At 39.4% G+C, this 25,035-nt stretch overlaps 1 protein-coding gene across 4 annotated transcripts in view; it reads left to right on the top strand.

The window, feature by feature from the left end:
* LOC131683179 (uncharacterized) overlaps positions 1-25,035 on the top strand; it is a 933,050-nt gene that overhangs the window by 438,490 nt on the left and 469,525 nt on the right. For all 4 annotated transcript variants that reach the window (XM_058965020.1, XM_058965019.1, XM_058965021.1 and 1 more), the window contains one exon: positions 17,322-17,438. In XM_058965020.1, coding sequence (XP_058821003.1) covers positions 17,322-17,438 — 117 coding nt within the window. The remainder of the gene's footprint in view (positions 1-17,321; positions 17,439-25,035) is intronic.

A 25,035-nucleotide genomic window follows, 5' to 3' on the forward strand; every position in this document is an offset into this window, starting at 1 on the left:
TGACTTTTTCTGTGGGCTGTGTTTGCAGACATTGTTCAACAGCTTAACGGCTGTCTTTTTGAGCACGGCTCGCAGTGGGAGTCATTGTGTGTCGATTTATCGGTCGACCTCGTCAACGTGCACAGACGCATTAAAAAAATAACAGTTGAACCCTATTAGTTGTGTTGTGTTGTAATAATTGTAGTTTTTAGTACTAGTATAAAATTGTTATGTGCTAGTCGTATGTCTATCTGTGTATGTGTTCGTCTGAGTATTTGTGACATATGGGTCAGGGAATGGATGCAGAACTGGCTTATATGATGGAATAGTGGGTAATCCTTCTTTGGATCACTTTTTACCGGTGTTCAATTCGTGCATTCGATTCGACTCATTCGGATTGGATAAATGAAGGTACGATTAATTTACCGACGCACATCAATCATCCATTCCCGGTCAGCATAGCATGAGAAACTTTTAACGGAATGCAATTGTCGTTAGTAGTAAATATATATCATTTTCTGGCATTTAGACGATTCCAAGTAGTTTTATTGCATGTTACATGTGTGTTGTTCAAATAATACTCAATAATAATACTAACTCTTCTTTTTATTTCATTTTGTTTTATTTATTTTCGGTCTCATGCGTCACATTCCTATGATGACCTCTCCGAGTTCATTTATAAAAAAGGGTAACATTGCTGCCAACAATGACTATTCGCTACCATCAGACGTCGCCAGGTTTTAGAAGAATTGAGATTTACTCTTATACTCAATTGAATCAGATAACTAGGAACGACCAAAAACTGCAAGTAGCATATTACACATGTCTTATTTTAACACATTAAATATTATTTGTATTAATTTATTATTTACAGGTAACACACATATCTCAACACACAACACTTCCCATACACACGTAAACATTCAAACTCGCAAATATACAAATGCTCGACAGGTGACTGGGCCAAGTGAATTCACTCGTAGGATCTATCGTTTCGATGATCGCCTCGATTCTACGAAACCAGTGCACAATTAAGCTGACATAATTTAGTCTCGTCTGGTGAATGCATGTAACCTGGAAGCCCCAGACACGACAGGACGAGACGGACAGATGACGGACTGGACTCGACGGGGCTTAGTTCAGAGTTTTAGGCATTCTTCAATGCACGGGTAGCAACATAAAAAGGAAAGGATGTGCTATGTGTGGTGGTTGGCTATTCAATTATTGGTAGAGTTTGAAGTACTAATGTACGTCTTTCATGTGATGATCATAAATTCAGCTGTATCGTCTCTCATATATTGTCCTTTAATTCTTCTTTTCGAGTCCTATACTGCCATTCTACACCCGCCTTCAGCTGGGTCAGCAAAGATGGTGATAGTGAACGTCTTAACACTCACACATTCTCAAACGCTATCTCAAGCGGGAACCTACAAAAATGCCCTCGCGCACGCGATTGCGAATCGATCACGTTCGGAAGTCTACTCTTGATCCTAGAAGCCTAGGTCCATGCCATCAGCTGGACCAATTAAGAAAATACGCCCATACCTATTAGACAACACGTCTTATGGCGACATGACCGGGAACCCTATCGATATAAACGATTCCACTCTCTGCCAGAATTCTAACCGCGCACCGAAAATTTAATATCAGACTCACGGTTCGCGTGATCATTCAAGAACACACGTTACAAAATCACGTCAGCGCACAAACGTTAGAGCCCCTCGCGATTTTCCAAGCAACCTACGCCCACGAATTCGCAAACATAATTACACCCCGGTGATAAGGTGAAAATCTCAGCACTCATAAACCTAGCAACACGATCTCAACCCAAGTAGCAAATCGCAACTAGTTTTAATCGTCTAAGTCCGAACTATGTTGCAACGAGAAAACATTAAAGTTATTTTTGTTGCACTGGTTGAACATAGATAACATCAAGGTTATTTAATAACATCTTTTGTCACCAAATAGTCATTTATGTTGCCAACTATAACATGTTCATTAATGTTCTGAACTGATTTTTGATGCTGCAGAATTTGTTGAAATTTAGTTACGATTTTGATTTTGTGATATATATTTTGACAATTGCACATTTGATGTACTGAAAGTGTATCAGTGGTGCTTAGACTAACATAACTTGCATTCTTTTTCTCTAAAATATTGGCCAGAATTAAGAAACTGCGTACTCTTGTTCCCCTTATAGAAACATTACCTATAATGAGCATTTTAGTAGAAAGATTGTAGTATATTTTAATGATTTAGTTACAAAAACCGATTAAATTAAAATAACGTAAGTGTTACAGCAGTACCAAACCTAACGTAACTAACATGACGAAACTGTATTTATGCACTGTTGATGTGTCAGTTGTTTGTTCGGGATTCGAGTGTGTATCTTCGTCGCGAGCGGTTGACTCTCGTAGAGCTCCCTTCGCGTCGGGTAATTTTAATCTTTTACGGCACAGTTTATTGCCTTCCGGTTATCGAAAGTGTTAATAACGGTGCAATTGAACGATAATATAAAGTGAAGTGGCTTATAAAAGCATTTTTCGACTGACGCGATAGGTGACAGTGTGAAAATCTAATTTCGGCAAATGAAAAAAAAATCTTTTCCTCGCATTACGGGCCGTCGATTCCCGATGCAAGGACAGTAAAAGTGCACAGAAAACGTCTAGAAACACAGTGTTCATTCTAAAAATATTATTATTATTATTATTATTTATTTATTAAGATTTTAACCACAAGGGTCATTCGCCTTTTTTTAGAAATAATGAACATTTCAGGTAATTACATTTCAAAAGCATAAAAATGCGAAAATTATTGCGATCATCTGTCCTGGGCGCACTGCTTGCTGTTTCTCGTTATCTTTCTCGGGGGCGAAGGGTTATTGCCATTATTCCCTTTACCGTTTGCTGCTTGTTGGTTAATCTGTGTGTCCTCTCCATCGCTCTCGTGTACGTCCATATCACTATCGCTAGAGTTGGTTGATTGCTCACTGTTGGCTGATATTTGATGCTTCTTGTGTTTACTAGTGACCTTGTATCCGTCTTCTTTTTTGGTCATTCCTGCGGCCGGTGTAAAAAAAATCTTTTCCTCGCATTACGGGCCGTCGATTCCCGATGCAAAGACAGTAAAGTACGATTCAGACGATGCATCGGCTTCCGTCGGCGTCAACGGAACGTCACCGTTCCGTCAGGATAAGTTACATGCAGTTAAATGGAGGCATTCACACACAACATCAACGTCACGGAACGTTTTGACGTACGGCATATGTGAACGGGCACAAGAGAAAAGTATTAAACTTATCCTGACGGAACGGTGACGTTCCGTTGACGTTGACGGAGGCTGATGTGTCATCTGAATCGTACTTAAAAGTGCACAGAAAATGTCTAGCAACACAGTGTACATTCTAAAAATAGTGAAAAATGGTTTTTCGGAAAATAAAGTTCGATCCGAAAAGTGAAAAAATACGGCGATAAGAAAATTTGGCATAATCAAATAATTGGTGTTTCACCAGCGACTTGCGACTACCAGGTGTCGCCCCAAAAATCTTCACCCGAAAAATAGGTGGCAAACCAGCCGATCGGTGCTCAGCTAATTTCGTCCGCGTCCCTTGTCACCTATTTTTTTATTGGGTGTTTCATCGGCGGTGCTATCTTTGAAAATGAACCGCCTTGGATATTCAACTGTTTTTTTGCTTTCTTATTTTATTGCAAATGAGTAGAAGTTTTGATTCTTTTATATTCGGGATTGCAGATATTTTGTCGCATGTAAGTTTTGGGCGTTCGTTGATGTGATGGCACTGTAAGGGAACACGTATCCGCCGGTCGGCCAACTTTTCTTTGGACTGAGCAAACTAATTTCTATGTTTGTTTGGGGTTTGTTTTACTAACGGGGGAACTGATCCACAGAGCATTCAATGTGCTTAGGGAAAACACATGGCCTTATTTAAGTGGAATGATGACTTCAATCATGTATAATGTTTGAGAATTGGCAATTCGCGAGAGGGATCGTGGGACCGGTTGGCAATTACCTTCAGTTATGTCCGCACGAAGAATAAGTGTTTTTCTGTCATGTTCATTGGTTAGCGTTCAATTCTATCTCATGCCCCCACGCGAGTCTGGGTGTATTGATGATATTTGGTCCTTGGACAGGCGACGACTGGGTACTGTTGGCCTTCTGCCGGTGGTGGCAGAGTGAGGGGGTGCGAGCGGATCTGGCCGGGAAGACAATACCGTAAAGACGAATTGTTGTTGGGGAGTTGGCTCCAATGGGACTTTGATTTGACTGGTGTCGATGATCGCGGGTCGATGCGTACTGAAGGTTCGCCGCATCTGTTTTGGTGAATCTAATTTCAAGTTCCGTTATTGGTAACAGGCCCGTGCATCGGGTTAACTATCCTCTGTATTTCCCTTCATGGTTCGATATAATCGTTCGTATACGTGTATTTCACAAACAATCCAATAAGGAAAATAGGAAATACTTTCGTTGATTTATAACATCTCGAGCTATCATAACTCTGTCTGTATAACGTGTTATCACTCGGTAGTTTGCAACCCAAAAATATATCGTAGGGAAGGAATATCAAAATTAGTCTAAATAATGTCGCAATAAATAGTGATCCGGCCCATTACGCAGATAAGATTAGCTTTTCTAGGCAATACTCCCACGGTCGGCTGTGTGGGGTTGGAATTGCTTTTGTTTGGTAAACGTGGGATACTCTCGGTGGCCGGCTGCCCAGAGTTTGGAAAGAACCAAAAACTAAACAAGATCTTCTTTTTTGAGCGATCGTGTTCTCGAAGACTAAATAAACTAGTACCTAGTGCTTTGCAGGTCGGATCGCTTGCTTGGAGCGAATCCTAGACCCTATATCCTTCCAAACCACTAACTCCGCGACATCTATGGAACAGTCTGATGAACCTTCTATATGCGGAATGTTATATATTATTTATATTATTTATATATTATTTTTATATTTATTCAAACGATCGCCGGGTAAAATCAGCACCGACACGATAGAAACCACGAACAAATTCGTCGCGTGATTGAATATTATTAAAAATATAAGCAGTGCTCCTCATAGCCGGCTATCCGGAGTTCAAGGTGCTCATTTTTCTAATCGTATTAATACAACAAATAAATTTCCCAAATTCTCTGCAGCCGGGTGCCCAGAGCAATTATTACATGATAACGCTATTGACACATTTACTAACAACTCTCCCCTTCCCGTGATACATGTGGAGATGCAGAGGATTCCTCGGTCTCTAGTAGCAACATGTATCGGACTAACATTCCTTCCTTTCCCAGAAGATCTGCATTCGGACGTAGCCGGCGTCGGTATTGATCAGCATGCAGGGATCAGAATAGATTGTACAATGTGGCTCATCATGTTATTCCCAAGCATGTTGTTCCAATGAACATTTTGCAACCTAATTTGGTTCTGGTCAATAACGGAGTAGCAACTACGGGCGATCTCTTATGCTTATGCTTATGCTTATGCTTAAATACAGAAAACTCAATTGCTGTATGAAACGCTTCATTTTTCCACAGTGGAGTTAATTATTTGGTGACAAAGAAGTCTTCAGGAATGTTTGTGAATAATAAATCTAAATAACAGTTTTGCTGAGTTCTAACATGATTAATTTGGTTAAGTCCTAAACTTGCAGTTTTATCAAATATGGCCTGCAGAGTTTCGTTATCCCCAATGACTGGAAGTAGGATGCTTTTATTTTCAGTGTCTGGAAAGAAGTCAATGCTTCGTTGATTGAAGTCACCATATATATGAACTGTTTCCCCATGGTAACGACCAAGTATCTTATCCTCCCGTCCAAAACAAGCGAGAAATATTTTTGCATTCCATGCAGAGAGTTGATTTTATCAGCAGCCCATTTTCTTCGAGAACAGTTTATCATCTCTCCCGGAAGATTGGAAAATATGAATTAATGGGTACCCGTGTAGTTACGCGCACTGGTTTTGTACTTCTTGTGCACTACAATTTCCATTGGCAAACTACTCCGGTGCACAGCCATCGAAAATGACATCATAATATGCAAAGATAAGCAAAGCCTTGGTACTATCAGATGAGCTAAAAAAATCAATTCGTTAGCTATTCCACAATACCGCGCGCGTTCCGATTTATTTTACCTTACTAACCCTTCGTTTCAAGGTAGCGAAGATGAGTTCAAATATTATCGATTTCATTCGCAAAAGTACGAAAATTAAAAACAAATCAAATTTACTACAAATTAAGGAAATTAGTATTTCGCTATATGATACAATTGAAATTATGCATCCCACTAAGTCGCTCAGAATGGTGTAAAAAGTGATTTTGCTGCAATTTTACCAAATCACTGATGGTGCTTATCTGCAGCTGCACCAAGGTTTGGCGGATTTGTTCTAATCCAGCTGGCTAGATCAACATGAAACGAATTCTTCCGGTGTTGTTGTTACTCCTGTTGGCTATGGAGGTGAGTTATGCCCCTTTTTTGGGACTTCTAGTGTTGAACAACCACAAAGTGATTCCCTGTCTTCTTTGCACTCCTTTTCCTGTTAGTTGTGGAGGAGAGCAATGCTCGTTCGACTTTTCCTCCACAGCGAGAGTGGCTGGTGCTTTTGAATTTTTGGTACTTAGCCGGGGAAGTGAAATACTACACTTGATTAAAGCGACAAAACCGTTCTCAAATGTGAAAAATACAGCTTTATTTTGTCAAAGAAGAGTGGTACTCACTAAGCTTGACAAAAAACACTTTACAGTGTTTAGATGCTAGTTTTAGTAATTTTCAATTCTAATTAACTACTGCTAATATCATACGTCTCCCAACCTTTGAATGGAACGGATCGTTATACTTATTATATCGTTATACAGTGGTGTTCGGTGTGTAAGTTTCAGTGAGTGAAGGTCATCCTTTGTTCGTTCGTTAGCTGTCGTTCTGCTGGTGCCGGTAGTAAATCCAGTACATTGGTTTCGCTGGTGCGGAACAATCGACGTTGTTTGCAGAGAAGTTTTGTTTGATTTTTTCCCCCGATTGCTTTCTTTCGTTTTCCCTTCTTTTACTCTACCTTGTAAACAAATAATAAGACACATCCCCGTTTATATAACGCTCTGCCCTCGTGCTTAAATGACCGAGGGCGAAATACCATCTGATGTTATCATGGAAGTCCCTGATCCCCCTAACACTCGTACTGCTCCCAGTATAATGCAGTACCCACGGAACGGAAAGAAACCAGTTAATATATTAAAACTTTCTCGAGATCTGACTGCTAACTACCCGGCCGTAACTCAGATACGTGTTCTAGTGAATGATCTCGGCCAGGCAAACGCTATTGCTTGCTGTGAGCGCTTTACGCAGTAATTTAAAGCGTACTTGTCTGCTATGGCCGTAGAAATCGATGGGGTAGTGTCCGAACCGGGCCTGAAATGCGAAGAACTGTTGGAGCACGGGGTTAGCTGCTTTAATGACCCCTCTCTTCAACAGATTAAGATCGTGGAAAGCAAAAAAGTGTGTACCGCAAACACCGAGGGAGGTATCTATCAGGCTCGCTTCGGGTGACATTCGCCGGGTCCTCTCTTCCCAACTACATCCTCCTTGACAAGGTTCGCCTACCTGTTCGCCTGTTTGTACCGCGGGTCATGAGCTGCAGCAATTGCAATCAGTTGGGCCACACAGCCATATATTGTGGAAATAAAAAACTGTGCGGCAAATGCGAAGGAGAGCATGAGGATGACTCTTGTGGCAAAGAAACTGAAAAGTGTATTTGCTGCGGGGGCCCTCCGCATGCTCTTAAATCATGCCCTGCGTACAAGCAGCGCGGGGATAAAATTAAGCGCTCCCTTAAGGAACGCTCAAGGCGCTCTTATGCAGAAATGCTAAAGAATGCTTCGCCATCTGTCCTGTCCGAAAATCCCTATGTTGATTTGGCTAACGTTGAGCAATAATCTGACGACCCACGAGAGGGAACATCTTTGGTTAACCCAGGGGAATCCAGGAAGAGGAGAAATCTAGCATCCCCTAGATTGCCTCGTAAGGGTGCCAAGGTGTCGTCCCCTCCCAGTGCGCCAACTGCAATCAATAAATCTAACGGAAGTGATGCACTAAAGCCGAATTAATTTGCTCCAGGACTTGGAAATATTAATTTTAACAAGGAGTATCCACCACCTCCAGGGACACCAAAAACCCCAAGTGTCCCTTTTTTCCAACAGACACTCAGTCCAGTTACGGACTAATGAAATTTTCTGACATAGTGGACTTAATTTTCACAACTTTCAATGTTACTGATTCTCTTAAAAGCTTTCTGATATATTTTCTCCTTATAGTGCAAACATTTTTGAAGCAGTTGACTGCTAAATGACCCCTCCTGGCAGCGACGTATCCTTCGATGGCAAAGTCATCAAACGAGGTCACTGGTTCGATCACTGTCTTACAGTGTAATTACAGAAGTATCCTCCCGAAAATCGATTTCTTCAAATTTTTACTAAACAGTTTAAAATGTGATGTTTTCGGATTATGTGAAACTTGGTTAACTTCCTATGTAAATATCAACTTCCACGACTTTAATATAATTCGTCTGGATCGAGAAAACCCTTACGGAGGAGTACTTTTGGGGATTAAAAAGTGCTATTCTTTCAACCGAATTAACCTCCCTTCGACACCAGGCATTGAAATTGTCGCTTGTCAAGTTGTAATCAAAGGTACAGATCTTTGCATTGCTTTCATCTACATTCCTTCTAGTGCCTCGGTAGGGCACCGAACGCTTTGTAATATCACGGAATCCTTACCGGTACCGCGACTAGTTCTAGGAGACTTTAACTCGCACGGTACGGTATGGGGTAGTCTTCACGGTGATAATAGATCAACATTAATCCAAGATCTTTGCGACAATTTCAACATGACCATCTTAAACACGGGAGAAATGACGCGGATTCCTACACCACCATCACGCGCGAGCGCGTTCGATTTATCACTATGCTCGAGATCGCTAAAGTTAGATTGCATGTTGAAGGTGATCCCTGATCTCCACGGTAGCGATCATTTGCCTATCGTAATTTCACTTGCTAACGGTTCAAGACCATCGGAAACAATCAATGCCTCGTATGACCTCACAAGGAACATTGATTGGAAGAGTTACGCGACCGCGATATCCGTTAAAATCGCATCCACTCAAGAGCTTCCTCCGGAGGATGACTACAGGTTTTTGGCTGGCTTGATTCTCGACAGTGCGAATCAAGCTCAGACTAAACCAGTACCCAGCGCGAATACCCTTGGACGGTCTCCCACCCTGTGGTGGGATAAAGAGTGCTCAGAGCTGTACGCGGAGAAGTATACTGCATATAAGGCCTTCCGGGAAGACGGGGTACCCGCTAGCTATCAGCAGTACGCGTCGCTAGAAAGGCGAATGAAGAGTTTAATGCAAGCCAAAAAACGCAGTTATTGGCGCCGGTTCGTCGACGGGTTAACGAGAGAAACAGCGATGAGCACTCTTTGGAGTACGGCTAGACGTATGCGTAACCGAAACAGTACCAACGAGAACGTGGTATATTCAAATCGCTGGATATTCGCTTTCGCCAAGAGGTACTGTCCGGACTCTGTCCCGGTACAGAAATCGTACCGCGCCGCGCCTCCTCACGATACCGCGAACGAAACACCGTTTTCGATGGTGGAACTCTCACTTGCTCTCTTATCATGCAACAATAACGCCTCAGGGTTAGACAGAATCAAATTCAACTTGCTGAAGAATCTGCCTGACACTGCGAAAAGGCGCTTGCTGAAATTATTTAACAAGTTTGTTGAAGGTAACATTGTTCCTCATGACTGGAGGCAAGTGAAGGTCATCGCCATTCAAAAACCAGGAATACCAGCCTCCGATCACAACTCGCATCGACCAATTGCAATGCTGTCCTGTATTAGGAAGTTGTTCGAGAAAATGATCTTGTTTCGCCTCGACAATGGACAATGGTTTACTGTCAGATACTCAATTTTACTTCCGCGAAGGCAAAGGGACGAACGATTGCCTTGCGTTGCTTTCTACAGAAATCCAAATGGCCTATGCTAACAAAGAGCAGATGGCATCAGTCTTCTTGGATATTAAGGGGGCTTTTGATTCAGTTTCTATCAATATTCTGTCAGAGAAACTGTACCAGCAAGGTCTTTCACTAACTTTAAATAACTTTTTGCTAAACCTGTTGTCTGAAAAGCACATGCACTTTTCGCATGGCGATTTAACAACATTGCGATTTGGCTACATGGGTCCCGGGGCTCATGTCTAAGTCCCCTACTCCAGGGTTACCAAAAACACAGATTAATCTGTGTTTATACAGATTTTCAGCCATTTTCAGACCAAGAATCTGTATGTGCAGATACACAGATTTATGCATGTATGTACAGATATACAGATGTTTGAGAAGTGATGTTATTAAACCTATTTTAGAAATATTTTTTAGATTCAGTAATATTTCCTCTGTATCTCTCTCAGCTTACCCCTCTATATTAGGCTACGGACGCTAACGAATTCGACTTAAAATGACTTTTACTGTCAGCCGTGTTGAGAAACATTGCTTCACAGTTTAATGGCAGTGTTGGTAAACCAGGCTCACAGTAAAAGTCATTATTTATGTCGACTTCGTCCGCGTGCACAGCCTAATTAAAAAATCTTCACTTTTGAGAGTGGTCGCTCATTCTGAAAGGTAAAGGTTTGTAATACACTCTGGTTGACACCCAGCAAATGCCTGGTTGAAGTCTACTTCCGCAAAACGTTAATTGTAATGCTCTGTGACTTTGTTAATTCTCAATTTTTTGTCCGAAAATTCGACAGCTACATTGGTCGACTTAATGTATGTAACATTATATATCAACAAAAGTCATTAAATGAAGAAGAAAATTATTTTTCCATTGTGCACATCGGTAAAGTTCAAGTTTCTGGATACAAAATATCAGAACGATTTGTAGTGTTTTTTGACTAAAATGTAAGCAGGTCCTTGCTTGACTGATTTAAACCACAGGAATTAATATCTTCGATAGATAATCCACCAAAACGTTAAAAAACTCAACTGATTCGCTAAAGATTTCGACACAGATTTTTCGAAGATAAATACAGATGAAAAGATTTTTTAGGACAAAAATACAGATTTAATTTTGGCAACCCTGCCCTACTCTACAATTTTTACGTCAATGACATTGATGATTGTCTTGCCAATTCATGTACGCTAAGGCAACTTGCAGACGACGGGGTGGTCTCTGTTACAGGGCCCAAAGCTCCCAACTTGCAAGGACCATTACAAGATACCTTGGACAATTTGTCTGCTTGGGCCCTTCAGCTGGGCATCGAGTTCTCCACGGAGAAAACTGAGTTGGTTGTTTTTTCAAGGAAGCGCGAGCCGGCGCAACTCTAGCTTCTATTAATGGGTGAAACGATCAATCAGGTCTTCACATTTAAATATCTCGGGGTCTGGTTCGACTCTAAACGTACCTGGGGATGTCACATTAAGTATCCGAAACAGAAATGTCAACAAACGATCAATTTTCTCCGGACTTTAACTGGAACATGGTGGGGTGCCCACCCAGGAGACCTGATCAGGGTATACCAAACAACGATATTGATGGAGTACGGGTGTTTCTGTTTCCGCTTCGCTGCGAACATACACTTCTTTAAACTGGAGAGAATCCAGTATCGTTGCTTGCGCATTGCCTTGGGTTGCATGCACTCTACCCATACGATGAGTCTCGAAGTGCTGGCGGGCGTTCTTCCGTTAAAAAATCGATTTTGGGAACTCTCATATCGATTGCTCATCCGATGCGACATTCTGAACCCGTTGGTGATTGAAAATTTCGAGAGTCTCGTCGAGCTTAATTCTCAAACCCGATTAATGTCCTTGCACTTCGACTACATGGCACAGAGCATTAATCCTTATTCATAAACTCGTAACGGTGTTCGTTTCTTAGATACTTCTGATTCTACTGTATTCTTCGACACATCCATAAAGGAAAAGATTCGTGCAATCCCGAACCATATACGCCCGCAAGTGATCCCCAATATATTTTATAATATTTTTTTTACATTTTAACGACATTCAATTAGCTAGAGATTACTGGGTAGAGAAAGTTATGAAAATTAGAGCCATAGTACTCAAGTGAGAGCAAGGATGAGAAAGTAAACAGATCGGAAAACTAGAAGTGGCAGGGTCATTAGAACAAGCTTAATATCGTGTGGGCTTAATCTTTATCTTCTGTTGATGAGGGTCGAGCTGAGGCAGTAAAACTACGAATCACCCGAGTTCACTAACATGTGTTCTGGTAATGATAGACGTGTCCATCTTTGCCGTGACAACCGATGGAGTTTCAACGAATTTTTTAGCATTTGTCGTCAGAGGACACTCAACAGTTGGCAAACCTCGTGGAGCAATGGTGAACTTGGACGATGGCTACATTCGATTATCCAAAAGGTATCAACGAAGCCTTGGTTCGGGGGGATGGATGTGGGTCGGGATTTTATTCGCTTAATATCCCGACTTATGTCCAATCACTACACCTTGGATGCGCATTTGCGGCGTATTGGGCTTGCGGAGAGTAGTCTGTGCGCTTGTGACGAGGGCTACTATGACATCGAGCACATTGTCTGGATGTGCGCCGGGTATTTGGACGCCAGGTCTCAGTTGAAGGATTCCCTTTGGTCCCGAGGTAGACCACCCAATGTCCCAGTCCGAGATATGCTGGCAACTCGTAATTTCCCCTATATATCCCTTATTTATACTTTCATAAAAACGATAAATATCCCAATTTAGCCCCTCTCTTTTATTTCTCGTTTTTAGAAGTTTTCTCCTGCCTTGTGGAACCGATCAGCTCCAGAGTGCCACTATGTAACCGCCGTCGTCCTTACCACTACGCCTGCATAGAAGGAAACTGAAGTGAGAGCGACTCGAGGTCCGATGAAGGATTCCCCGCGGGTCGAAGAATATCATCCGCCAATGCGGTACTCGACGACTTATTAGACTGAGGCGCAAATTTGTTTCGCTGATCTCCCGTTTGAGCGAAAGTTGCAAGTTTGCTTTGTTGAAAAGAAAAAATTAAAGGGTTGTGTACAGGACACGACCACGGTGACATTAAAAATGTAGCTTTTTTCAAGAGCGTGCAAATGAATTTTATCTATCACACATATCGACTCACGTTCTTGTTCACTCGCCTGTTTTATATGTTACAATTTGCTATATACCCTCCCCATCAAAACATAATTTATTGAAGGTCTTTTAACGGTAATCTATTTATTAATCAAGTATCTCACTAGGTGATTGGCATTATTTGGCTGATCCATCTAGTAAAAATAGGCTGGTCTGCCCAGAAAATATATTCAAAAGAGCTGTGATGAGGAAGCCCACGCCCACCAACGGAAATATACAGATTCTCCATGAAATATGAAATTTCATTTTCCATTTAAATTTTCAATAATGTACTAATGAACTTAAAACAGTAAACAATCTTAAGTTTAAGTATTTCTTGATCGATTAGTGGTGGAAAAAATGAAATTATTTGATAAATTACATTGTTATGCAACGTTCGCACTACCAGTTAAAACGGGTTTTTATGCTATGATGGTGACATTTTTCTTGTTGCTAATTATTAAAACGTGTTATAACTCTGTAGTGTAAACATTGTATTATCAAACCAATTCTGCAGCGTTTTATGTTATATAGGTGTTTTATGTGGTAATAGGACTGACATAATTATATCTTCAGTACAGCGGTTTGTTTCATAATTTAAAACAGATTTATTTTAAAATTTAATTTAGTATACCCAACCGTTCTATTTGTTGTATACTTTAAAACGCTATTAGAACTGTGTTTTAAATACATAGGGTAGGACAGATATTCTGACTGGATAAACTGGGAAAACAATTTTAAGTCCAGTAACGCTTAAGACATGGCTTGAATTTGAATCGAAAAAGAACACCCGCTTAAACTGCTGCTGGGACGGTAAGTTCTGTTTTAAAATTTTCCGTTGTGTGCAGTACGAAACAAAAGTGTTTGAAATTAGAAAACAAAAAGTTCTGCTGGGAATGTGATTGTTTCCGATGCAATTACACTCAGATTTTTCACACAGGGGATACAGGCCGTGTAAATGAAAACCGCGTAAATTAAAAAAAAAAAAAACGCGTTAATGAAAACCGCGTAAATTTCAAAATCCGCGTAAGAAAACCTGAGTGTACTCTCCTATATAAAATACTACGCTGCTGAACAGTGCAATAACTACAGAAGCACGTTGTCAGATGCCTTACCGATAAAAAAACATAACCGAAATATGAAACATGAAAACCAATAGGCTCTTTACCCTACGCAGCTACAAAGCGCCGTAATAATGGATTATCAAGTTACAACGCACACGCATGCATAAAAATAAATATATTTTTTTCAAACGCAACACTCTTAAGCAGCACACACCGTATTGAATTAAATCCAAACCACCCCGCCCACCCACTTTGCAAATCATTCTGTGACACCGTGCTGGTACCCGAAAAATCCGCACACGGCCACCGCTGCCGAAAATGCATAGCGTCTACCGCTTATTGTAGTGCCCAGACGCTGCAGCCATGATCTTACCCGTTCGACATAAGAACAAAAACTGATTCAAACGGGTACGCGTCACCTCTATTTATAAACTAACCGTATATGGTTTAGTCACTTAGGTGCGAGTGTGTGGAAATGCCAACGTTACCGAAAATCGATAGCACTTATTGCATCGCCCGGAGACGATGTTGCTCGTATGGGTTAAGAGCAACAACTGATTTAAACGGACATGCGTTGCTTCTATTTATGACTTTTCGTGTTTCATTGAGCAACTAAGCTGCTCTCTCTTGACGGCTGAGTCTGAGAAATCTGCCTCACGAATGGTTCCCGTTTTTCGTGAACTTTTTAATTTTACCAATTTCCAAAAGTCTACTTTTATTGGGGAATATTAAATTATTACCAATATTTAAGTTAGGTGTTTCTGAATCGGTTGATGCATGAATGATTAAAATCCATCTAGTAATATCGGAGTTATAAGCGTGCAAACCTTACATAGTTTCGTTACATGGGAGATAGTCTAGATTTTAGAATGACACCTAGCCCCAGATAGTGGAGTAAGACATTTTTAATGTCAAAAACGTTGAAACGTGCTCCAGTGGAATCCCGGAATGCGTCAACTATCGAGACAGGACATCAACGTCACCAGCGGAGTCAGCAAATCTATTCTCGTCATTCTTTCAAAACGTGCTAAGTAATAACTCACCACCTTTGTCTGAATCGTACTTGAGTAGTTTGCCAATGTTCACTCTGAATTTGCCTGCAACATCATTCACCGAACATCAGGTACATATCAATCTTCGGGGGATTGACTGTTCAAAGGGCCCGGGGTCCGACGGGCTACAACCATCGTTCATCAAGAATTGCTCTTCATCTTTGGCGTTACCAGCATCTCTATTATTCAAAAGCTCTCTTGCTGAAAATGTTTTCCCCACGAAGTGGAAGGAAGCTTTGATAACTCCAACCCACAAAACATGCAACGTACATGATGTCACCAATTATAGAGGAATTTCAATCTTAAGCTGCCTCCCTAAAATCTTCGAGAGTATGTTGTTAGATGTTATCTACCCCGCGTTAAAACACATCATCATTTTGGACCAGCATGGTTTTGTAAAAAAGCGCTCGATAACTACAAATCTGATGAGCTACGTGTCGTCGCTGATTGATAAATTGGAAAAACGACAATAGATCGATGCGATGTACATTGACTTCTTGAAAGCTTTCGACCGTGTTCCTCATCAGCTTGCTGTGGAAAAGCTAAGGCAGACTGGACTGCCGGACTAGCTGACTAATTGGATCTCCTCGTACCTTGCGAGCCGTAGCGCCTCAGTGCGATTTGGAACTACACTCTCGGATCCTTTCCACATTTCATCGGGCGTTCCTCAAGGGACTCATCTTGGACCTCTTCTATTTGTGCTCTTCGTGAACGACCTCTGCAGTGAATTGTCGTCTTCTAAAGTCATGTATGCTGATGATCTGAAAATTTTCCGGGTGATAACAACTATGGTAGACTGTTGTGCATTGCAAATGGACGTCGATAGGATCATTGACTGGAGCGACAGAAACGGTATAAGTGTGAATATTGAAAAATGCAGCACAATCACTTTTACACGAGTACATACTCCAATTAAGTTCGAATACTCAATGTGTTCTGCTCCTGTAGAACGAGTCGTATCCGTCAATGACCTTGGTGTCATTCTTGACTGTAAGCTACGCTTTACCGCACATTACTCTTCCGTTATAGCTAAAGCCTACGCTGTACTTGGACTCATCAAACGCAACACTCGTGATTTCAATTATGTGTATTGTCTAAAAACACTATACATCACACTGGTAAGCAGTATTCTAGAATATGGCGTCACTATTTGGGCTCCGTATCATACCATACACATTAATCGTATCGAAAGGGTACAGAAGAACTTTATCAGGTTTGCACTTCGTCGGTTACCCTGGTAAAATCGTCTCCAGCTTCCTCCATATGAAGATCGCTGTATCCTCATCAATCTTCCTACGCTGCAAAACAGACGGATCTTTCTGCAACGACTTTTCATTTTCGACCTTCTGACAGCCAACATAGACTCTCCTGCGCTTCCAGCAAAACTTGACCATAACGTTCAGGGAAGATCTTTCCGGAGAATTGATTTTTTCCGACGCCCAACACATCGCACGCAGTACGGCCAGAATAATCCTTTGGATGTTTGCTGTTTTGTTGCTTCAACAGTGTCTATCATTTGTTTGATTTTCATATTAGTAAAGAATCGTTTAAATTAAAAATAGGTTTATGTTAGTGTCTAGTCTAAGTCTGTGCGATGTAATTTTTTTAATCGAAGACAATGCAATACAATACAAGCACGTTCCAATAGGACCTCCGGAGTATTTGATTTTCCATTTGATTTATTTTTTGGCGTATCTATACATACCGTCAACTTACCCCGGGGCCGGTGTAAGTTGGCTGGTTTTCCGCGTCACATATTTTTGTCTCTAAAAATTGAGACAATGCATCAAACATTTTAAATAAATTCAGAGATGTTTCCAATAGTCTGCCCTTTCATGCAACGTGTTCCATTTTGCAAGATCTACCATTAACGCAGTAAAAAAACTGAAAACACCGCCAACTAACCCTGGTCTTCCCTATATATAGCACCTACATTACATGAAGCAAATGTAGAAGGCCGTACTGCACTGGATTTCTGCATCAGATATCGAGTTATTGTAAAAAGTTATTGGGCTTAGAGTAAGAACTGAACGGAACTATTTTTGAAATTATTGTAATACATTATCTTTTTTTAATTGTTTACAGAATCTCCCCAAGGAGAAACCACATTACCCGTGGTGTTCGATGCAATACAGGATGAGGCAGTCAACAACTTAACTCGAAATGATGCTAATTGCGATAAAACTGGAACGTGCTATGATGGTAAGGTTGTAGTTAATATCGTTACTTTGTAACATTACAGTAATAGAGTGGATAACGCAATAGTTATGCTACAGTTTACATGTTGACATAAATCTATAGTGTAGAAGCTTTCATTTTGTACCTGGCCAGCCTAACGAGCTTCCGAGGTATGTAAGTGGGTGGTTTATGCGCCACTCTCAGTTGAGAGACCACCCATCTGTTATAGAGCTGCCCAGCTTAGTGAAACCCCTCGGGAGAAGGTTCTGGTTTTCCTCTTTTTAGGAAGGAAGCAAGCTAGCTGGAGACACAGTCTGTCCGGGTCGATAATCCGTGTGGTATACGAGCCAAAGATAATCCGAAACGGCTAATGCGAATTTATTCCGAAACGAAGATTACACTCGCGGGTAGTTATCATCACTGGCAAAGTCCAAACCGCCAATTCGATCAACCAGAGTTCGACTAGAGAGTGGTTCCGGATGGTATCGGGGCCAACCTCCCCAGTTAAAGACAAAACAACCAAAAAAACTAACACGACACGATTTAACTAGAACTGAAAAACTTCACCAAGATGACAATCATTTGTCTGCTATATCGCAAACAGCACATTTTCGCTACACCAATACATTTATTTATAGAAATCCTCCTTTCAGTTTCTCATTCCGATATTCATTTCAACCTACCTAGGCAGTTTTCCCTTCCCTTCTATCATCCTCTCACCTAACTAAAGCGACGCTATACCGTACATTGCGTGCTCTCGGGGTGTGCTGTGTTCAGTGCCGTGACAAATTGAACGGCATTCTATATGATCGAGCCACGCATGGAAAAACTGGACGGTAGGGTACGGCCGTCTATGGTGATTTGATTTTTGATTTGATTTGACTTATTTTATTCATGTAACTACATTTTGCCTTGTTTCTTGTTACAATTTGGCTAAAGAATTCAAGCATATCAATTAATATTCATCAATACTTCTAAAGTTTAATTCTCACCCCAATTCTCAATTACTATGGACCTAATATACGTTGTTGAATAAAATTAAAAAACATAAAAAAATTTAAAAAATAAATAAATTCGAATCGGACAAACTTAATTTAATATTGGGTTGTAAGTTATTCCAATGTGCGATGCCTCTCACAAACAGTGATTGACCATAGTATGCTGATCGATGATTAGGTATCTGAAAATTTCTGATTCTTGTATTTCTCAATGGTGTCAGTTTCTCGAATAAATTTTCTGATTTTTTAATTCTAATAAGCCTAAAAATAGTCACGCATGATCGATACTTGTAGAAATTATGAAAAGAACAACAAAAAGATACAGCTACTCTCAATTTGTTCAATGAACTAACAAATGCATTCGGGAAGAGAAAATCTCCATATATAAAGTGTGGAAATAGCAAGTTTTGAATATTTTCATTTTTGTTGGAATATCCAGGTATCTTATTAGTATATTTAGCTGTTTCAATGAACCATAAATTTTTCCGACTTGAGCATTAATAAAGGGACTCCAGTCTAGGTTCGATGTAAAAATTACACCCAAGATATTGACACGTTCAACATACTGAATGATTTCCTGGCTTAGGAATAATTGTGGAGGAGTAGGAGGTGTTTTGATTTTGCTTATCATCATTGCTTTTATTTTTGAAGTGTTTATAGGTAACAAATTATGCTGTGACCATTGAAGGATTTTTTGAAGATCATGGTTTATCAATCTAGACACTTTGAATGCATTTATATTTCCACTCGAGCAAAAATAGATTTCAACATCATCAGCGAAAAGATGAACCTGTAGAACAGAGGGTAGATCATTATTGAACAATGAAAACAGCAACGGTCCTAGAACAGAACTCTGAGGTACTCCAGAATCTATTCTGTGAAAAGAAGACATATCGCCGTTGTACGAAACAGATTGACTGCGTTCGGACAGATAGGATCGTAATAAGGAGATTGCGCTTTGCGAAAATCCAAACTGTGTTACTAATTTATTCAATAACAGTCGATGTGAGATTCGGTCAAAAGCCTTACCAAAATCGATTAGCAGTAAAATTGCCGATCCCTTTTTATCAATAGCCAAAGCGATGTAATTATAAACTTTGAGTAGAGCAGTTCCAGTACTATGATTTTTACGGAAACCAGACTGATATCTGGTGAGATAATTCATCTCATTTATTTAACATCGATATTTGTGTTTTTACTAGCTTCTCAGATGCCTTTGATGCCACTGAGTATACTAATTGGTCGAAAATTTGTAATGTCGTTCAAACGACAATTTTTCTTTATTGGTAAAACTTTTACATGTTTCCAGCATCGAGGAAATTTAGACGTCAACACAATACTATTAAACAAATGAGTCAATAAAGGTAGGACTAGGGGGAGAATTAATTTAATAAATGTAATAGATATGTTATGTAGTCTCACTGCACTAGATTTGATTGAATGAATTGCATTCACAATTTCATATTCTGCAAAAGTGCGAAAATGAAAACCACCGATGCTTGCACGTTGTTGGATAAGCCCTTCATCAGTATTATAATTCGCAGAAAAGTATTCATTAATTTTAAAATTAACTTTCTGAAGACGTTTCCCGGCGTAATACGCCAAGTTTTTTGATATTTCTCCAAAGTTGACCGCTTGACACATTTATGTTAATTTTGCGTTTGTTGTAATTGATTTTTGCATTTTTAATAATAGAATTTTTTTCGCAAAGTTTTAAAATGAGTTTCATTACCTATCGTTTTTTCGTGCTTCCAATTTCTGTAAGTAATTTCTCGATCTATAATAAACTTTTCAATATCATCATTATACCATGGATTTTTCCGTGGTTTTATTACTCTAATAGGAATGAATTTATCGTGCAAATAACAAAGATGTTTATACAATAATTCAACTAAAAGATTGGGATCATCTATACTCAAATGGGGAACCCAATTAATACTATGAAATGCATCGTTTAGGGCTCTGTTATCAAAATTAACATAATCCCGATACCAGATACTCATTGTCTCTGAAATTGAGCAAAAATCAAGTGTACAGAAGATTAAGTCATGTCCTGATATCCCTGGCATTGATATTTGGTTAACCCTTTCATGCCCAACTTTTTTCTAGACTATGTAGGGTTTTAATATTATTTTTTCTTAAAAACGGTGGCGTCAAGAAACACGAAAAGTCTTTTTTCATGAAGATAGGTGATTCCCTCGCAGTGCTAGTAGCTGCTCAATTTTCACCTTCCAATACTCAATACAATTCTCCTAGAATATTTGCAATAGTCCAATCGTGTGGCAAATGTAGCCAAAGACAGTCTAAATTAATTAGTTTTATCAGTTTTCAATAATATTGCAACATAACGAAGATATATGAAAAAATCATTTTCCGTCGTCAATGTAAACTGTCCCTGGCAGCACTGCTCCAGCGGAATCCAATCAGACTAATTGCAATAACTTCAGCTCTAGAGCTAATCCAGGTAACGGTTAATACTTAAATGAAAGGCAATAGTCATATTTATTAGCCTTACTTGTTTTTGTGAGCAAATCTTGCCTCTATCAAAAGTTATAGCTGTTTAAAAACGTTGTTGTCCACAAAAAGCATGGGCATGAATGGGTTGAATCGTAGAACTTTATTCGGCGTGTCAGTTATAAATAGATCTAATAAAGAACAACTAGATCGAAAATAAAATGTTGGCTCATTGCTCACACTTAGTTGCGTTTCGGCTTCGCCTCATCAGAAACCGACACTAACTTATTGTCGGAATAGATTAACGCCGGCTTGAAGCAAATCCCTTAAAACTAAAACACACTTTGTGTTTCAATCGAACGACTGATCAAACGTGATGTCCCGCTCGAGCAGAAGTTCTGTTTATGCCGATGAGACACAGTGAAGCCGAAACTTGTCTTGGCTTGGCAGGCCTATGCGAAAGCACTATGCTATATTTCACCCTAAGGAGGAAAATTTGGTAAAACCAAAATTTCTCCACTAGGGTGAAAATGTGTTCGTAAAACCATTCTTTGTACAGGAGGGCACAAATCCTTATTTCATACTTAGTTGCGTTTCGGCTTCGCCTCATCAGAAACCGACACTAACTTATTGTCGGAATAGATTAACGCCGGCTTGACGCAAATCCCTTAAACTGTTTCAATCGAACGAATTATCAAACGTGATATCCCGTTCGAGCAGAAGTTCTGTTTATGGCGATGAGACACAGTGAAGCCGAAACTTACCTTGGCCTAGCAGGCCTATGCGAAAGCACTATGCTATATTTCACCCTAAGGAGGAAAATTTGGTAAAACCAAAATTTCTCACTAGGGTGAAAATTTGTTGGTAAAAACCAGTCTTTGTACATGAGGGCATAAATCCTTATTTCATACTTAGTTGCGTTTCGGCTTCGCCTCATCAGAAACCGACACTAACTTATTGTCGGAATAGATTTACGCCGGCTTGACGCAAATCCCTTAAAACTAAAACACACTTTGTGTTTCAATCGAACGACTGATCAAACGTGATGTTTTCACCCTAGTGAGAAATTTTGGTTTTATCAAATTTTTCTCCTTAGGGTGAAATATAGCATAGTCATTGCTCACGTTAGTGTATGACAAATTAGAAAGTATTTCTTTGAATAATATAGATTTACGGGTGTTTTTGCGTAGGGTAAGGTGGGGCAAATCCGACCTAGTAAATGGTTTTGGCTGTGAAATGCTCATTTTACATCAGATCAAGTCGTTTTGTATACCAAATTAAAGGTTAGACTCCTGGACAACTTTTTGTATAAAGCATTTTATTTGGATCTTGGGAATATCTTGAGATACAAGCGTTTTACAAAAATTCTCATTTTTGCTGTTTTCAAAAATGGTGGAGTAAACCCGACCCCCTATGTTTTTGGTTGATTTAGTGCAGATATTACTCAAATTTTATGGTTTTTTACATTTCTTATAAAAGAAATGTATAGAATTCGCTCAAACTTTCAAGATTTTTTCCAAGACCCGGAGGGCTGAGTCTTATGTACTAATCGACTCAGCTCGACGATTTGGGACAATGTCTGTGTGTGTGTGTCTGGGTGTGTGTGTCTGGGTGTGTGTGTCTGGGTGTGTGTGTGTGTGTGTATGTAACGGACAAATTCTCATTCGTGTTTCTCAGCAATGGCTGAACCGATCTTATCCAAACCAATTTTAAATGAAAGAACTAAAAAACAGTAAGAACGCTATTAATTTGTTTTTGATTCTTATGTTTAGTTTTCAAGATATGAATGTTTGAATGCGTAAAAATGGCATTTTTTGCAGTTTTTTTGAATTATCTACCGAAATTGACAATATAGATTAACAATTTATATGTTTTAGACAGCTTTAATGAATACCTTTGAATAAGCTATAGATTGTTGAAATCGGACTGAAGAGATATTTATAATTAAATGCGGACGAAAGATTTTTATCATTTCCCATTGCCAGAAATATGACCAAAAACATGTAATCTATTATTAACGCCAAAACGGCTTATTTTAGGTCAATAGTATCTTCGGAGAATTTAATGGAGGCAATATGCCCTTTCTTTCGGTATTTGCTGATTAATCCCCCAATGAGTGCGATATTTTCACAAATTTTCTTGGAAGTGATTATATCGAAATGATGCCTTCAGCAAATTTGTAGCTCTTACTTTTGCGAACAACTTTACTGAAGACTTCAAATATCTATTTTGAATACTTTAAAAGTTATGGCTTGTTGTTTGTTGATTACTCTTTGTCGCTTATTTATTGTTCAATATAGTAATAATCCATTGAAATAAGCCAAACATTATTTCGATAAAACGAATTTTGTATTTCATTTTTCTTTCCACAACCGCTAGAAATAATCACTTCCAAGTTGTCTGGAAGGAACATGATAACTTATCAGTGCAAAAATGTTCATTTGTGCGAACCTTCTGACTGCAATTTTTCTAACTTATGACCATCGGATCGATCTGAAACATATCGGAAAATGAAAAGCGAAATAAATAACTCCATGCAACGGCGTAGCCAAGAGAAGGTTTTGGGGTTTAACACCATACAGTACCTCCCCCAACCCACCACACCCAAAAAAAAAATATTGGATTGAAGTTGAAAATTTATTGATGCAGACTGATTTAATTCAATATTATAATAACAATTATCTGATCCGTAGATTGATAACCTGTTGTTGTAAACATCATGAGGAGTTTTGATAAATTGTCGGAATGGGGTCCTGATATGTAACTGATCTATTGGTCTTAATTTCTCAGTTGTCTAATTGCATCAATATCAAATTCCTGCCTGAAAACATTCCAATAGAAAATTCCAGAGTTCTGTAATCAATCATAATCCTCAGATTTATTTTCAAATTGAGCTCGTTTTTGTAGAGATGTACTGTAATAAGGGTCTTTATTTAATAGGAAGCGAAGTTAAAATTGATTTAATGTCTATGAAACATAGAACTGCTCACCAAAAAATGCATAACTTTCAACATTTGCTAAAAATGTTTTTGCCTTTTTCATTCACTCTAAAATTCGTCAATCTAATCCCGACCTGGAGGACCGAGTGTCATACTGACTGACAATCGACTGAGTTCGTAGAGATCGGTAAATGTCTGTGTGTGTATGTATGTGTGTGTATGTGGGAAAAATGTGACCTCTGTTTCTCAGAGATGGCTGGATCGATTTGCACAAAGTTAGTCTCAAATGAAAGGTACAACCTTCCCATCGGCTGTTATTGAATTTTTTATTGATTGAACTTCCGGTTCCGGAGTTACGAGTTGAAGAGTGCAATCACACAGCAAATTCCCATATAAACGGAAATGAAAGATTTTCAAAATCAAATTTGTATTTTTGATGCCAAATGACTTTAAAATGCATGAAACATTGAGATGTTTGACAAAAATTGACTTTTTTGGACTTTGGTACATTTTTGCCTTTCTCATATAGAAAGGTTATGCAATCACTCTAAAAATCGTCAATCATACCGGCCCGGAGGGAGTATGCAGTGAGGGGTTGCTACTTTAAAATTAAAACTAGTTTAAAATTTCTTAACAAATTGAAAATTTTCGGCAGGACCTGGACCTCCCGGATCTTTCTCCATGATCCGCCGCTGGTTTCAAGCGATGTTTCAGTATCACATAGTATCTCAAGATCGTGGCTGTCGATCCATTGTGTGTATGTGCAAATCGTACTGAACATGTAATATTCATTTCCACCATTGTATTGAACATAACCAGCCATGGAATCGCAGTCTGGACAAATGAGACAAGCACAATTGCACCACTAGGTGGATTAAAACAGGTTTTTATTTTTATTTTGGGAATGCGTCGAGTTGCGACGAAAACGTAATATGATTAATAACGAGGATAACACTTTCCGAATGTAGAGACTCTAGCAGGTTCTGATCGATTTTGATGAGCATTTGATTTTTGTTGTATGACCAATTATATGTATAGGTCAAATGTTTAAAAACAGTAATTTAAGGTCAAGATAGCATCATTTTGAAAACGCCAACTTCGGAGGTTTAGTATCTTCGATGAGTTTTACAAATGTTAAACAGCGCACTATTTGTTAAAATAATTTTAACGGTATATCGTCCAAGAAGTATTTATGGTGAATTTTCTCAGGTTAATATTCATGACTACAAT

Source organism: Topomyia yanbarensis, chromosome 2, assembly GCF_030247195.1.
Source record: "Topomyia yanbarensis strain Yona2022 chromosome 2, ASM3024719v1, whole genome shotgun sequence".
Taxonomy (NCBI): Eukaryota; Metazoa; Arthropoda; class Insecta; order Diptera; family Culicidae; genus Topomyia; species Topomyia yanbarensis.